General features: G+C 42.9%; 1 protein-coding gene across 1 annotated transcript in view; it reads left to right on the forward strand.

The window, feature by feature from the left end:
- C6H10orf90 (chromosome 6 C10orf90 homolog) overlaps window positions 1-17,201 on the forward strand; it is a 34,080-nt gene extending 16,879 nt beyond the window's left edge. The window contains exons 3-8 of the mRNA XM_086467223.1: window positions 755-1,045; window positions 3,119-3,312; window positions 4,747-4,948; window positions 15,196-15,259; window positions 16,481-16,580; window positions 17,163-17,201. Of these exons, the coding sequence (XP_086323349.1) occupies window positions 755-1,045; window positions 3,119-3,312; window positions 4,747-4,948; window positions 15,196-15,259; window positions 16,481-16,580; window positions 17,163-17,201 (890 nt within the window). The remainder of the gene's footprint in view (window positions 1-754; window positions 1,046-3,118; window positions 3,313-4,746; window positions 4,949-15,195; window positions 15,260-16,480; window positions 16,581-17,162) is intronic.
- The last annotated feature ends 405 nt before the right edge of the window (window positions 17,202-17,606 follow it).

Raw genomic sequence — 17,606 nt, forward strand, 5'->3', positions numbered from 1 at the left:
GGAAAACCGACACTTCTGTGTGCTTATTTCCCCACCTTCTCAGATTTCTAGGGTTTTGCTGGCAGTAGTGGTGGTCAGCTAGAATCGTCTTTCGAGGTGTGTAGTACAGAGCTTACCTGACTTGCTCTTGACATGGCAGGTTCCTGCAGCTGTAGCTGCTGTGCAACATCCTTCTCATCAAGACAATTTCAGGGGAAAGCATATCGTGTGCAAATTGGGCCCTTTTGCTGCTGGTTCCTGCTGTGGCTTTGCAGAGAGGTAGAACAGGGCACTAGAAATGTTGGAGACGGGAGATGCAGCCACTCCACTGCAGAGGGTTTAAAACCTTGATCCCAAAACAGCTTGGACATCAGTTGTCATCACAGCCACCGTTGGATGCATAACCATAATTCTGACCAGGTTTAACCAACATAAATGTTCCTCTCAAGGGAATACAAGACAAGATAAAGCCATGTAGCACATGTTTTTGTTAGAGGTACCTTGACTCCTTCCACACCGCCCATCAGAGTGTGTATATATTATTTAGAATGGCAGTTTATTTTTATGAGGAGTATCCTCTGATTATTTCTATCAGTAACATTTTGTTGCAATAGAGCTGCATGGCAGTCATGATAAAATTCCTATCAGTTACAGCTTTTAAAATATACGACTGAAAGGGGTTTTGCAGGAAATAAAAATTATGAGGACTAGAGGGCTGGGAAGAAAAATGTTCCTATGTTATAGAATTTGGGATTGCTTTTTCTGTTTTTCACAGAAACACAAACGCTGAGGGGAAGCAAGAGGAAGCCGTGCACCACAGGCAGGAGCAGCGCAACAGCCTCTGACTCTGTGCCAGACACAGCGCCCAGCAAGGCAATCACTGCTGCTACTGATGGCTCATTGAAAAAGAGAGATCACTCCAAAGCCACCTCCAAATCCAAAGAGATCCAAGCACAGGGCATCCTGAAACCAAAAATGTCTGTCTCCAGTAGTATGTGCAATATAAAAGCTTCATCAAGAATCCTCTTGGAAGAAAATGTTCACGGGCAAAACCAGCTCCTAAAAAGTAAGGTACAAATCCTACTGTGGTTGTTAGGAATATGGTTTCAATAATACGATGAGATCAGTCTCAAAGCAAAAAGTGAAATAATGGAAAGTCAGTCCGTCGTTGTCCAGCTTTAAGTGCTGAGTATGAGTCATCTGGTGAGAGATCAATCAACTAATCTGACTGTATACATTGCTATGGTTAATAGAAAACAAGATTGAAACAAGAAAGATAGGCTTACTTTGTAAGTAGATTCAAGAAAATCTTGAAAGAACATTAAAATTGCAGAGTCAAACATTCACAGTCCAACCAAGAAACACCAGAAGTGAGGTTATTTTCACAACCTTGTTCTAACACCTTTCTATCACTTCTGCAATCACTTTTATTTGACACAACAACCTGAACTATGTGGTGCACAGGTATAGCATGAAATACCTCATTTGGAGAGAGTATCATGAAGGAAAAAAAAATAAATAAAAGGTTTAACAATTGGTTATCAACAAGGTTTCAGCATGTAAAACATAATTTCTTGTAGTTCAGCACCAGTTGAGAGGTCTTACTTCCAACGTTTGTTCACATAGCTAAACTGGAGATGACGCAAGCAGCCGTATTCACACGTAAGGTATTTTTGCAGAAGACAACTGATATACGCTATAGATTAATTTGCCTTTAGTATCAATAGGTTTGAGAGAAATTTTCTCCAAGAATACCTTAAAAACTTTATAATGGTCATACAGCCTTTTCTCTTTCAGCGTTTTTTCTTGCAGATTTTTTGTAGACAGGTAGGCAAAACTTTTTCATTACCGACTATGAAGCTACTGGATATAACACCCGTTTAGATGAGAGAAGCCTACGTTCTGCTTTCCTTGCCTGAAGTTAAATCATGCCGTTTCACTAAATGCAAGTGACTTAGTTTTACAAAAGTGAAGCATCCACTGAGATCTATCAAAGATAAAGTTAATCAACACCTCTGTAAACCTGGCTTATCGAGGAGTTCAATTTCATGTTCACAGCTTTCAAGTTTTTGTCCAAAAATGTTAACAAGAACCGTATTAGGGAGGAAATACAGTTCAGGCTTTTATAAGGCAAATGTACCCAACACAGATCATTTTAATATTTTCTTAAGTACAATATAATATGTACAACATGTCATAAAGAGGAAAATATTTTAAGTTTATTGTAACCAAAAATTGAAATAAAACAGTTATGGGCTTTATTCCCAGATATTTAGTTCTAGAAATCAAATTATTTGGCAAGGAAGAAGCAATCCAGTGTGACTTTTCAAAATAGTTCATATGGAGCTCTTCCGAAGTTCCTTTGTTATTTTGGATTAATTCTGTCCTCTAAATGAGAATCTTGTCAACTCTGATTTTTGAGCACATAGCCTCTTTTGGTCCTAATTTGTGCAGGGAGTATCAGTCATAGAGCATTAAAGTGTAATTATAAGTGCAGAAAATAATCTTTTTGTTCTCGAGGACTTTATGAATTGACAGCTTTCATAATAATATGCTATAACGCATATTAACTTTTTGTTGTGGGTTTTTTTTTCATGGAGTCATTCCGCTGGCTAATGAATATATGAATATAGGATATAGAAATAGAAATGATAGAAAGCAAACCATATTATCAGCAAAGAGGGAAAAACAAGAGTAGTGCTTATGAAAGCCTCGGCATGGTCAAAGAGAAACGATATGTCATTAAAGTCCATAACAATATGTTATTTCCTACAGAGCGTGCAATAAATTGAAATGAGCTCGAACTGCAAGTTGCAGCAGGATATCCTTTGCTTTCCGTGATGCAACTGCGTCACAGAAGTGTCTTGCTTTTCGGAAGCAAATACCAGCAAATGGAGCTCAGCATCTGAGCGGTTTAATTAGGCTTCGATGCGATGTCTGGCTTAATATGAAAGATATTCTGGGTGTCACAGGGCAGTGAGTAGCACCTATGATTAGATTTGATCTATTCTGCTTAATGAGGCCTATTAATAATACCTTGGCATTCTTATTTCAGAAATTGCCCTCTATGTCTAATGAGGTGGAGAACCCAATAAAAAATTAACCATGCACTCTTAACGAACTTTTAAATCTCTCGAAGGTGATTATGAATTCCGTGGTTCAAGTGACAAAATAAAGGAGCGCAAGGAGGAGGACGAGCGGGAGCCAGCCAGCAGGGGAACACTGTCTGTGGCTCGCTCGCCAGATGTTACTCGCAAGAAAAACGACATGCTCGCCCAGCCAGAAACCAGCTCCCAGCCCCAGGAAAACCCACCAGCCCCACGGACACTGCGGGTAAAATATCAATTTGTTATTATTGTTGTTGTTAACATAGGGATCGATTTTTTAAAATTATTATTCTTCCCTTCCCTTCCCTTCCCTTCCCTTCCCTTCCCTTCCCTTCCCTTCCCTTCCCTTCCCTTCCCTTCCCTTCCCTTCCCTTCCCTTCCCTTCCCTTCCCTTCCCTTCCCTTCCCTTCCCTTCCCTTCCCTTCCCTTCCCTTCCCTTCCCTTCCCTTCCCTTCCCTTCCCTTCCCTTCCCTTCCCTTCCCTTCCCTTCCCTTCCCTTCCCTTCCCTTCCCTTCCCTTCCCTTCCCTTCCCTTCCCTTCCCTTCCCTTCCCTTCCCTTCCCTTCCCTTCCCTTCCCTTCCCTTCCCTTCCCTTCCCTTCCCTTCCCTTCCCTTCCCTTCCCTTCCCTTCCCTTCCCTTCCCTTCCCTTCCCTTCCCTTCCCTTCCCTTCCCTTCCCTTCCCTTCCCTTCCCTTCCCTTCCCTTCCCTTCCCTTCCCTTCCCTTCCCTTCCCTTCCCTTCCCTTCCCTTCCCTTCCCTTCCCTTCCCTTCCCTTCCCTTCTTCTCCCCCTTTTTTCTTTTTTTTTTTTTTTTTCATTGATGGTGCTTGCTTCTTGGGAAGTGGCTGAGGGCAGAAGTTTGCATTTCCTTGACTTTTCTCCTTTCCAGTCAAGCTTTTGTAGCTTGCACCAGCTGCCCACACTTGCTTGGCTGTCTGGTTGTAAAAGCTCCCCATCCTAAGCCCCGTCTGCCATTCCTGTAGAGGAATGTGGTAAAAGTTTGGGGATTTACAAATTTCCCAAAGGTGTCTTTGAAATTGTACCTCGAAACTGCCAGTTTCCCAAATGTGCATGACATCCAGTACCACGAGTGGTGGCTGTCGGAGAGGACGTGACCCCAGGTTGATACCAAGCCCCAGCAGCCAACGTGTTTTCCTGCCTTCTCCTCCAGCGACTGGTGTTGCAGACCAATCTCCACTGCTGTCTTCTGTCCTAAGACATTCCTAAATGTTGAAGCAGCCTTTGACTGGAAAGCGTTTTCTTTCTGGGTCATCCATGAATAGATCTGCATGACAGTCTAAATAAACAGAGAAGCTTGTGAACTGTCGGTGACAAGCTGCTTCAGCGATGGCGTGAGACAAGGAAATAGGCAAAACGTCAAGAACTTGGATTTGGATAACTTATAACAATATGTAATTCAAAACCTTTGGATGTGTTCTCTGAAAGCTGGGGGGTTTTCAGAAATTCTCCTTTGTCTGATCTGGAAATTTCACACCAAGGCAGCTTTCTAACAGCAAAAGGCAGATAGGAAGGCAACTTGCTGACTCTCATACAGACACGCAATCCTTTTCACTGATAATCTCTTACTGAACCCAGTTAGATGCACATCACACTTTTTTCTTCACTTCTTTTAAGACAAAGTGCTTTCTCCGTTTCATTTAGGAAGCACTAGAAATCTACAAGCCTCAGTTCATTTCTCGTTCACGAGAAAGGCTGAAGAGACTTGAACATATGGTCCAGCTGAGGAAAGCCCAGCAGAGCGATGCTCCCGCAAGCAACCAAGGGGCACTTCTTGTTCGCAAGCTTTCCTCAACAGCCACTTCAAGCAAAAAAAAGCAATACACCGTTCCTCACCCACTCAGCGGTAAGTTGAGCTGTGACTAGCAGCGGGTCTGTCGCTGTGGCAGCGGAAGGAATCTCCCTTGGGGACTTTTTGTCATTGTCACACGCACTTGTGATCTTCAGCACGATGCAGGTGGCTGCAAGCTGTAGAGGTGATAGCAGTACGTGGCATTTCATACCTGTCACAGCTCACAGAAAGACTATTTCGGGGAGAGAAGTGACAGGTAGGGGGACAGGTGGGATTTGGGAGGAGGAGTCCCAACCCTGTCTTCTCAGCAGCTTCAGGAGTGGACTTGCCACTTGACTCATGAAGCCCTCAGCAGTGAGCTAGCTGTGAGAGAACGCTTGTCTGCCCGCAGCTGTATGCAAGGCTGCTAAATCAATGCATCTAAACTCTGTGATTTCCTAATTCGAGTTGATTAGGTTGTTTTATTACCCTGTTGGTAAACAGACTCAATATCCAGTGAGTAAAACAGTTCTCTGAGAAGCTCCCTCTGGGCTCCTCCCAATAGCACGTCTGTAAATATTATCTAGGCACAAGATGGTAAACAAATATCTGTTTTTCTTTTATTTTTTCTTTTTTTTTTTTTTTGATTGCCATCTGGCTGTTATTTAATTCAGTTGACTGAAGAAAAAGATTTATTTGATTGATTGGCATTCCTCTCTACATTTTGGTTTTAAATCTGTCCGTGTTTGAAGCCACATTATTCTACTGAAAACTAAATCAATTGAAAACGGTAAACAACTAGATGGGTCACCTGGAAGAAGCAGGAAAGAAAATCTTTGATGCCCTCAACAGTGAGAAACACATGTATGTTTTTTGCTCCCTGGGGAATGAGATTGGGTGCAGGAAAGCTGGGCGCAGTCCCCAGCTTGGGGCTCTTGGCATGCTTTGCGTTGGAGAGTACCAATTTCTGTAGCTACATCTGTGCCATTGGTTGTGGTAATGACAGAATCTACCTCACATCAGACACGTAATGGCTTTTCGTAGTAAGAGCTAAATAAGCGTAACTAAGCAAAGCACAAGACTCATATTTTAAAGAGTTGATAAAATTCATTCACCACTTCCACTATCCAAGTTAATTTACTTGGGTTCAGATCTCTCAGGGCCACGTTGCCCTGCGGTTTTGGGGACTCTGTGCCAGCACCAGCGAGCCCTCCCAGCAGGCAGTGGCACAGGCCAGGAGTTGGTCATATATCTTAGCAGTGGCAAATATCTCCCCCTTGGTTGGTCATCTTCAAAAGTCCCCGAACCACTCTGCAAATAGTTTACGAAACAAAAAAATGAAAGGTTAAACCTATTTCTCCTTAAATTATAATTAAAGATTAATCTTTATGCTTGTTTAATGAGTAATAAAAGCATAATATTGAAATATAGTCATTAATTATTGAAGTAAATTACTATTTCCCTCTTTTAGTGGTTGGTCATTAAAGATAAATTTGTCTAAAGAGAATCTTTAGTTTCTGTAATTCTGCCTTCATGGAGCCACATGTAATTTTCTGTTTGTGAGATCATAATATTTTTATAATGACAGTAGTGTCAGCTCTGTTATTTAAGTGTAATTGATACTGGAAATCCTAGATCCCTGGTAAAGCACAACCGTGTAGGCTGCAGTTCAGCGGGCTACGTAAACAGACCCGTAGGAGTGCACTGAGCGTATTTAATTTGCTCTGAATCCTGACAATTGGTATTTTAGGACTTCTCCTGGTGGATGCTATTGTGCGGAAGGATTAGTATCATTAATGAGTCCCAGAGTGGGGGATCTTCGTTTCCTACAGGTGCTCCCAAGCTTTTCTAGTTGCAACCCCTCTTGCAGAAGAGACCACGGCTTCCCCTTCGTGCTCACCAAGGGCACTGGATGCCTGTATCCTTCTGATGTCTCTGCTGATGACATCCCCATCCCACTGGGGTTACAGCCTTCTCCTTCCTTTCTGCCAGTCCCCAAAACTGGAAGGAAGCAAAGTTATCATTACCCATCCTTATCCTGTATTCTCTGGAAAAGCCATTTTAGCTTGTAAAATGTGCTTTTAAAGCAAGGAAGGACTTTGTCTCATGTTTTAGAAAACAAAAGTAAAATGAAACGAACACGCAGCTGTAGTCCAGGTAGGCGTCGCAAGCAGAGTTTCATTTACTGAGGTGGGATGTGGACATCAAAATCCCGGTGATCTGAGGACGCCATTTCACGTGACAACCTGGCACAACAGAGGCTGTGGGCACAAGCAGCAGTGCCACCGCCTGCTCTGTCACTGTGCGCGGCCCATCCATATTTCAGTCAGATCTGACAGGAACTGATTTTTTATTTTTTTTTTTTTAAAGTTAGGCTTCCCTCTTTGAGTTTTTATCAGATCAAATGACTGACCCAGCTCATCAAACGGTGTCGTGACCGGATGAGCTGGTATGGCAGAGGCAAGAGGAAGGGTGGGAGATGGTGAGGGAGGAGAGCAGCACCACCTCCCTTGGCACCAGCCTCTCATTTTTATGGGTGTAAGGAGACCGTACCCTTCCCAAAGAGAGCTCCCAGGCCGCTCGTGTACCACACCCGTGCAGAGATGACACCAGAAGCTGCCTGCCAGCCCAAGCTGGCTGAGCAAAGGAAACATGGCAGGGTTCATCCCTGACCACATATTTCGAAGCCAGTTTTTCAAGTGGTAGAGAGTCTGGAATATATGCAGGGCATAAAGCGCCCAGAAAAGGAAAAATATCTTGTAGGTCCAAACACAGAAAATCCTGAATGCCATCTCCACCTCTGCCTATACCTGGTTGCGAGTCAGTCGTGGTCCACGAGCAGCTGCCTGTGCCACCCAAGCTGGGGACGGGGGCTGGTGGCCGAGGCTCAGCGTCGTGTCATCACAACCAGTGCTTTCCAGGGTACGGTCCAGCTGCCCCGGGGGCACTGGGCAGCAGCAGAGAGCACAGACGTGCCCTGCATCACCATGTACATTCCTGTGGCCATCTGGAAGCCTATGACTGTTGCAGTCACTTGTAAAGGCCAAACCAGATGTTAGACCTCAGCTGTCATTAGAAGTCAAGGGAACTGAGCACCAAACACTTCTGTGCCCTCAGGGCGGTCACTTTGCCATGTCCCCATAGCCATTGGTATTTTATTTGGTACCAGTACTACTGGTTCTCCTGTTCTCCCTGCTTGTCTTATAAAATCTTTGCTAAATGCAGCCCGCCTGCAGGTTTCTTGGTCTCAGGAGGCTGCCTGCTCTTTCACAGCAACACACATTGAAACAACATTTGAAATTAAGAACCCAGGAGGGTAAAATGATGACCTGGAAACTTGCTTAAGTATGCAGCATTGCATGGATGGCACCTCTAGGCTTCAGGGTGTGATCTTGTGGTTGCTTTTTTCAGTCTCATCATTTCCTACTTTCTAAGTTTTTTCCTCTTTCCTGATGTCTTTGGGATTTGTGGAGCTAGAGGTCTTTATGGCTCTGAGGTTCATAGGGCTCATTGCCAGCACACCCTCATACATTTTCCAATGGCCTTTTTCACAAAAGCAGGTTAGCTGATGAGTTTAATTTCCACTGACCCCGACACAGTGACCCCAAGGATGGATTATAAGTGCATTTGTGGCTGGGCAGGCGTCGAGTGTCTCTGTGCAACCCCGAGGTGCTCGCAGAGCAGGTCGCTGCAGCACACTTGTCACGAGCGTTGGCAGTAACATTAGTTATCTGATTAGTTTCCACCACCAGAGGACATTCCCTCCTCTGGTTCCCCAACTGCACATCTGTGTCCACACGGGAAGGTGGCACAGGAGGGGGAGAGGTGGGACTGCCCTCTCGGGCAGCCTGCTTTTATGCGGGCATCAGTGGGGTTAAAGTGGAGCCCGAGAGGATTCCCTCCGCACTTGACAAGTTTGCTGTGATTATCTCTCTCTGAAATAAGCTTGTGTTTCACTTTGGACTTGCAGCTTTTATTTCAGTAATTTTCACCCAGAAAAAAGACTGATGATCTTCAGAGATTTTTCTCTACCTGAGATTGTTCTATCAGACTGAATTGTCTCTACTGATAATATGAAATTATTGGCTAGCATGGTTTTCCAATGTTTTGACCGTGTTGTTACAACTTTAATTTCTTGTTGAGCAAATAAATAATTGCCATTTGACATCATTTCCATATAAATACCAACATCTGTGCAGTTTCCATTTACCTTCTCATCCTCAAGTTGTAATTCACAAGCAGGATTCTACCAAACGCTGAAAGTAATCTTAGAAAAAAGGAAAATGTTTATCCTGCAGAAGGTTTTATCACCACAAGAGCACTTTGAAGGCAGAGAACCTGCAACTCTCACGCTAGCCTTTGTGCTGTGTAATGTGTACTGCTGAATTTCGAGAGTGCTAATTAGTCCAAGATAGACTACTCTGCTGTTGACTATGTCGAACAAATTAGAGATCCCACTGTGACGAGCTGAATAGAAACAATGTTCAAATAACTGGATTTAAATCTCGAAAACCGTAATGTAATTACTTCAGTGACAGGACTACCAGCTGTTTATAGGCCTTTAAATCTGCATAATGAACAGCCTTGTGATCTTAGTGTACACAAGCACTTTCAGAGGTTTACAAAAATTTCTCAGGCACATACGGTTTTTTCATACCTTCCATTTTCCTTTCCTTGGAGAGGGCGGTGGTTCGTTGGAAATGGCAATAGAAGTTGATCGTTACCATTCAACCCCTATCACGGTGCCTGCTGTGTTTCTCTGGTTTTGTATCCAAATCCTGTATATTTAGTAACATTTTGGAAACAGGTTTATACCTCCTCAGTCGTGCTCTTAAATCTTTCCAAAAAGCTTTTTTCCCCAAAAGCCTGGACAGCGAGGATTGCTGTTTGTTTGTTTGTGTTTTCAGTGGGTTGGTTTCTCGAGAAGCTCTGCGCCAGGGAGGTTTTTGTTGAGGTGGTGATGGCAATCAGAGGATTTGCAATAAGTGTGCAGCCACCAAACCCTGCAGCTGCTAACGTGCGTCGTCGTGGTCCTCCGATGCCATCGGTGGCTGATGAGATGTTTGCAGCCACCAGCCCATCTCTGTTGATGTGTGACTTTAGTTGTGCCATTCCTTGGGCTCCTTTTCCCTGTCAAAATTCACAGCTAGCAGTAGTGCCACTGATCCTGTTGGCACCTGGCCTCTTGGTTGGGGCTGACAGCTCTGAATAAAGACTAAGCTGCAGTCAGGTAATTGAATTAGGAAGAGGAATGACCCATTTTTACGATATTATTATTCATCACATCAATTAGAGCAGTGCCTATGAGTCAGCTAAAGGCAGTAGCACATTGCAGGTCACTGGCAGTGGGTGACACGGTCCCTCGGGAGCCTGACGCTCGGACTCACTGTGACAACAGGGGAGGAGGTGACGCAGTGAATGAGGTGACGAGCACGTCCCCTCCGTGCCCTCGTCCTCGCAAACGGAGGAAATAGCCAGCCTCTGTGCAAGGAAGGTGGCAATAAATTGGAAAATTTTCAAATATGAAGAGTTTTCTGTGTGGATGATGACAGGTTGAACCAATGTGCCTTACAATGGGTGACTCACAACGTTCAGTCAAATTGCTGGGGGATAATTTCATTGGAGTCTTGAAGCAGCCAAATAGAAAACTGAATTTTTGATGATGGATTTTTTAATCCAGGAGTAAAAGGTCTTATTTCACCCATGACTAGAAACTGAAACTAAAGATGTCAGGATTAAAAAGCTGATGCAAATTTTACCAAAGATTAAATTAATCTTTTCATGAATTTACCGAGATCTGTCATACGTTTTTTATTAATTGCTATTTTTTGAAATAAATGTTATGCTTTTCGAGACTACATGGTCCCATCAAACAAGAATGATTTAGGAAGGACAGGTGGGATGCTAATTAAATTTTTTTTCTGGATGAAATCCATGAATGTTCAAGTATCATTTGGACAAAGGGGACTGAAATCTCCTGCATCATCCCTAAAAATTAATTTAGTATGAAAATGTTTTCATAAACCTGCAAACTTTATGGCTTTTTTAGATATTCTAGTGATATTTTCCATTGTGAAGCTGAAATATTGAGAATCAGAAGTCTCAATAGCCTGACAGACCTGAACAGCTGGAAAGCCTGTGAACCACCTTCCTGTGGATCCTCTTGGGTGAAGGACCACCTTTGAGCTTCAGCATTTCTCTGAGATGAGCAGAAAGTCCAGGCAGTCTTACCATCAAACCTTTAACTAATTGGTTGTTGCATTTTTTTTTTTATAAATAATACCAAACCCTCATCTGTTGACTGCAGCTGAAGTAATTCATTGCATGAAGTCATTGGCACATAATGTGCAAAAGTCTGGGCAGCACCCCTGGGTGTAGGCACTAGTTTGTGTTCTCTGGATGAATTCCCAGTCAAGCGCTGTGGGCATGCAAAGCTGAATGCCACCTTGACGTTTATCTTAGATTTGAGGCTAATTTATTTTTTAGGGTACTGGTGATTTAAAAGAATCACTTATATCTTAAGACTTTTCTGGGTGAACAGGCTTTTGGTGAGTTGTTTTTTCAGTTCAGTAAAAAAAAAAAGCTGTTTAATTAGAGAACCACCACTATCAGTGCTTTGCTTTTTGGGGACTGGCAACACACCCTCAAAGGCACATTTTAGGTCCTAACAAACTTTGAGAAGTTGCATTTATGTTAGGAGAAAACCTATGTACGTCCTGACAGGCAGAGTTTAGCCTTTGATAAATTTTACTACTCTTTTTCTTTTTTTAAGTGTTACAATTATTTAGTAGTAAATAGGAAGTCAGGGGACAGTTCCAACCCAACTATTTTATCTGTTCTCTGTCTAAACATTTACTAATTTCCCGAGAAGGAAAGTTACTCATCCTGTCTGAGGTGCAGTTTAGCATTAGTTAAAATATATTACAGTGATGATCCATTTACCTTCATTTACACCTTGCTGAAGTGGCTTCTTTTTCCCACTATGGGAAGGTCAGACCACTGTTGCACACAGTGTTGGTGTAAGTACCAGCTCAGTAGTTTCACAGGGTTTGAATAAAACACCAATGAAGTGTTTCCTCTTCCACTTTGAAACGTGCTTTCTTCTCGGTATTGAATATTAACAAATATTTAAATGCACATATTATTTCTATGTTCTCATTTATACCAATTTTACTTTATTTTTCAGTTAATTCTAATCCTAAAATCCATCAAGGATTAGCCTTATTTCTGCTTGATGCTTGCATGTGATTTTTTTTCTTATACATAGCGACCTGAGAGTGAGCCGAGAGATGCTATATGAATGTTTACCCCTAAGTGTTAACCTTTTGACTCCAATACAAAGGGTATTTTTATAACCAAGGTAGATTTATTTTTTTTCTTGCGGTATTTTCCCCAGAGTCTTTTTTTAATCCTTCCCTTCAAAGCCGCCAGCACAGCCACATTCATAGTTCCAGGCAGAATCCCGGGCAGTGATGGGTCTGATGCCCTTCGTGAGGTTTCCGTGCCATCAGGAGAGGATTGTTCTGGAGGAACAGCCGTACACTCCAGCACCCACACAGCTCTCGCTCTTTGCGGTGCTTCTCAGCACTCGAACACAGAGGCCAGCCTGTCTTAGCAACTCGTAGAAAAAAATAGAGATTAGCTTGTCACACTCTTTACTGGATGGGTTGCAGGCCTGCAGATCCCTGGCTGGGCTTTTCATCCCTCACACGTTCTGGTGGCTGCACACAGAGGTCTGGAAATGTTAATGTGTCATTTATTTATTGAGGGAAATAGAAGAGGATCCATAAAGTGATTAGTTTTGTTTCAGAAATCCTACATCTAGGAATTCCTGGAATAAAAGTTTGTAAATTTGAGCAGATGTCACTCGTGGTGCGTAGGAAATCATCTGAAATTTGAATCATCTCTGCTTGCCTGATCGTAGCGCATCTTGCAGGAGGTCTGCCTTGGCTCACTGCGTGAGGGCTTGGTGCAGGTAGTGCAGTTTCTGCTGGGGTGTTATTTCCAGTGCCCTCAGCTGGTCTTCTGTGCCCGAGGACGTGGGAACATGGAAGGAACTGGTTGTCACACCAGGGATCTCGTACTGAGGACCATATTACCATGCAGACAAAAAAGATGCCTGAATTTGCTGTGCAGCATGAAGTGCCTCCTATTTTTGTTTCAGCACTGCAGAGAACCCACAGTGATGGGTTTATACAATTTCAGACTGCTCCCATGCCATTCTCCGGGTTAGAGGACATGCCTTGCGGGAAGGGAGGCATCCTGCAATCCCGGAGCTGTCAGAATGAGGTGTGCAACCTCGAGCAGCAAGGGGCTATGCTGAGGCTGCTCTAAAGTGTGCTGGGATCCACACTGGTCCTAGAAAATCAGTGACCCTGGACCCCAGGCCTTCACCAGGCCTATCTGGGTCACAGGCAATCTGCTCCCTTAAGTTTTAGGGTTATTTGGGCAGCAATAGCATCCAAGTGTTTGTTCCTTTTAAGTTAGTGCACATATAAATGAACAGAAAAACACTAATAAATAAAAGGCAAATTATATTTCGCTAGCAAACTGAGCATGTTGCTTGTGTGTACTGAAGATTTAATAAGCCTGATTAAGTGTAGACAACCGCTGAGTGGAGAAAAGTTGTTCCTCAGGCAGAGGAGGCTTTGCAGATTCTCCTCCTTTCTCAGTTTGTGATTTGAAAACTGAACCAGTTTGGAATAGGAACTGCTGCAAAGCTCCCTTTTATTTTTACATCAAGGTACACCAGTGATATTAAAGCACATGTAGCATTTTCCTGAGAAACACGGTAATCTGAGTATGACTTTGCCTCTGGGTGTAGCCCCACAAGCTGCTTGGGGCTGTTTGGTTGCTGAGACATCTCCCATAAACATCCCTGAAACATTTGTTGTCTTAAGCAGCGGGGAAGCAAACCTGGTGGGGAAGGGGTCTTTTTTTGGGGCAGTGGTCACTGGGTCCGCTCAGGGCCAGCATCTGCACTGGGCAGTTCTGGAACGAATTATTCTCTTTATTTACTTCTCTGCCTTATTTATTGTATTTTGTCTCTTCAGTGAGATGGCAGAAAGAGGCTGATGTGGTGCCTGCTGTGGTATATATTGTGTCTTCTAAACTTCCCTGGAAAATGGAAGGGCCTAAAAGTTTGCACATATATTTATCTTATACACATATTCTGCAAAGATACTGGCAAAAATCTTTGATGTTCAGATTCCTGTGACTACACAGGGCATCATCCCCCCATCCTCAGTGCCCCAGGGAAACCGCCTGGACCTGGCTGGGTGTAGGGAACGTTCTGGTCATCCTTGTGTTCAGAGACCAGAATGTTAAAAAACCCCATTTATTTCATACACCTGAAGTGAGAAGCTCAAGTTACAACTATTCACATCGCCTGTGTGCATCAGGGCAACAGCTCATGCACCACAGGGATCTTCCTTCCCCTCCTCTGGATGTGTCCTGCCATACGGAGAGGAGAACCTGCCCCGTCTCCCTGTTTTTTCTTTCATCATCTTGGTGTAAATCTAAACAGCGTAGCTGTGCAGGCAGCAGTCTTCTCCTCCCTCCTCTCCCTGATAAACATGGTGGGACACAGTCTCCTACATCAAGAATCAGTTCTGTTTACATAATTACTGGCTTCCTGCCTTGTATAAACATCATCCCTTGCCGTTCAGAAACCATTTTTGCAAGGGAGGTGTTAAAATCACCTGTTCTTGAGACTCACCGACTGATAAGACTGGTAATTATTTTCCTTTATCCAGGGAAATGCTGATTACAATTGTTGCAGAGGTTTTCATATTTGATCAGGAAAGAGTAATATAATTTTCCTCCTCCTAATGCTCGGCATCATCATTCACCACCCTGCAAAACAGGTGTAAATTGAGCCAGAAATGATCATACCAGGCCAGTTTCCCAACACGCATCAGCAGAGGATGTGGCCAGTGTGCCCGGGTGCAATCGTTTGCATGAGCACATGGGGAAAACAGATCACTCGATACGGCAGAAATCATCGATGGTTCTTGGTCTGAATAAAGGGTGTACGCAGCTGCAGGTGACAATGACAAAAGGCATGTGCATTTAACATAAAGGAACTCTGACGGTGGTTGCTATGGGTCTTACCCATCCTTCTCTTTCTGTGGGGCAGCTGCAGGAACCGGTTCACCTCCAGATGAAGGGCGTTAAATGCCTTTCCATTGCCCTGTGGAGATTTGGATCCGGCCTTAAGCCCTCAAAAATTTAATCAGAAATAGCATATCGTGACTATATGACATTTAAAATTTCAGTAAATACCAATTCCTTCAATATTAACTTTATTTTCCCTCTGCTAGATAACCTCTTCAAACCAAAGGAAAGATTCATTCCAGAGAAGGAGATGCATATGAGATCGAAAAGGTACAAATCGCTTCAGTTTAGAGTTCGCTGTGAAACCCTGCCATCTCACGCCTAAGGCAGCGTATTTCCACGTCATCTTCATACGCTGGAGGGCTGGTCTGTCATGCTGCTTGCCAGGTTCTTGTGCAACGCTCATGGTTTTCTTTGACTGTATCAGCTGGGAAGATTTGGGGCAGCCTTACCCTTTTCTAGCAGTTTCAGACAGCGCAGGGTACCCATAGCGTGAAAACTAAGTCCCTGACAGGTACCTTATGTTGGACATTCGAAAATGTAAGCAGTACAGTCACTTTGGGTTTTTTTTTTTCACCCTGATTATAGCACATAGTATGGGAATTACAGCAAACTGTTAGGAAGGTGGTGTCTGATCTTCGACTGCATTGCACTTCACGCCATCGCTTACAGCAAGGAAAGCTGCAAATGGCTACCGTGCGGAATTCATCCCATTTTTAGGAGTGCTCAAGATGTGTCGCATTTCTCCAAAGTACAATCCCCAGCCAAAACAGGCTGCTTTAAGAACTCAGTATTGAAAAATATTATGAGGAAAAATCATGACTAAACAGGCTTTGTACGCATGCAAAGAACAGGACTGCTGTGAAGGAAAGTCTGACTTTCTTTTCCAGCCACTGGGAATTTTATCCAAGGAATATCCAAGGACTTCCATGGAACAGATCAGACCAGAAGTCACCTTTCTGAGGGCAATTCACGTTATTTTTAAAATGGACAGATTGTGTTCTCCTTGGTAAAAAGAGTTCCTAACGGCAGTGAAAAAATGTTAACAGTCTACAGTTTTACAATGATGAGTTTCTTGTATTTTAGAAAAATACTTGAAAATAATCGCTTGGTATTAATTCTGTGTCATAAATATAAAAAAGTGTACAGGCCACGTTCTGGTTTGAATTATGTTGCTATAAATTGAAACCAACTCCACTGTGCTCATTAGAAGCTACTCCAGAATTATGCTGCTGCATCGAGATAACCTGATCCAGCCTCCTGCTTTACTTTCTAGTTCCAAATTAGGAGTGTTTTTCAGCAAGTCAGATTTTATATAAAAACATTATTGCTAATAATTTGTAATTCCCGTGTCATAAATCTAATTCAAGTACTTAGAGACGCCCATTAATGACAACATTACATTGAAAGCAAACGTTTCCCATAGGAAAAACAAATGGTTTGCGAGTCCTAGGGATGGCGTGTGAAGTTAACTTTCTAAATCCATTCCAGGATTTATGACAATTTACCTGAAGTGAAAAAGAAACAAGAAGAAAAGCGGAAACGGATCATCATCCAGAGTAACAGGTTGCGAGTGGAGATCTTTAAAAAGGTGAGGATCTACTGTGAGTGCCAAGCACAGTTTTGAAACCCTTTGGTACCGGTGAACGGGGTCCGTAGAGGCAGCACCTGCCCGGGGAGCCTGTGCTAACCATGTGCAAACCCCGAGAGCAAGGGATGGTTTTTAAATCTTGTCCTTGGGGTCAGGTGCTTCTTTAAACTAACAGCTGAACCCGGTGTTGCGGATAAGCACCCTAGGCTTTTGTTTCGTAAAAATGAGTCGTTAGTTGTGGTAGGAAGCTGCGTTAGTGGTTAATCCAGGTGTGGATCTCAGGCATTCCCAGATAATCCTGCCCCACGTTGCACAGAAGTACCAGTTTTCCCTTGTTTAAGTGCTCTATTCCCTTGTTTCTCCACCTAACTACATCCTTCCTGTCCAAGATGGAAAAGCTTTCCCTGCTTTTTTTTTTTTAATTATTTTTATTTTGAGCAATGTAGACAGTAGATTGGAAGTCTGAGAGTGCTAATACCATCTCACCCACAGTGTCACTGAAGATTTCTAGTTACATCCACCTTATGATGTATTTTAACAGTATCTTAAGGCTGTTTCGCACTGGTTTTTTTTTTTTCCCAGCAATTACTGGACCGGCTTCTTCAAAGAAACACAGAGTGACAAAGGATTCTCTTGCCCATCATCCTAATTGGATCTTGAATGCCTTTGACTGCTAGATAAGCCATAAAATTTACTGTTATCTCAATTACCTGGAGGTATTTTTCTTATCTGTAGCTTTTTATATAAAGAAAGAGCATTTATATTTCAATTGAAATTTTAAGGCAACTTTCAAGTAATCAAAAACAGTCTAAAAGGGAACACAGCTGTTTCAGAGCATCACCTTTTGGTCAGTTTACCCAGAGGAAATAATTTTAAGAATTTTTAATGCAAATACTGAGTTACAGTGGTATTATTTATCTTAATCTTTTAAAAAGTATACGTCTCTGTAGCAATAGAACTGGGTTTATAAGATCTGGAAAACTTATTTCTCTGAAGTATTCTATTAATCAGTTTCCTGTGAGTTAA

The sequence above is a fragment of the Leptosomus discolor genome, chromosome 6 (assembly GCF_034619465.1).
Source record: "Leptosomus discolor isolate bLepDis1 chromosome 6, bLepDis1.hap2, whole genome shotgun sequence".
In the NCBI taxonomy this organism is placed as follows: domain Eukaryota; kingdom Metazoa; phylum Chordata; class Aves; order Leptosomiformes; family Leptosomidae; genus Leptosomus; species Leptosomus discolor.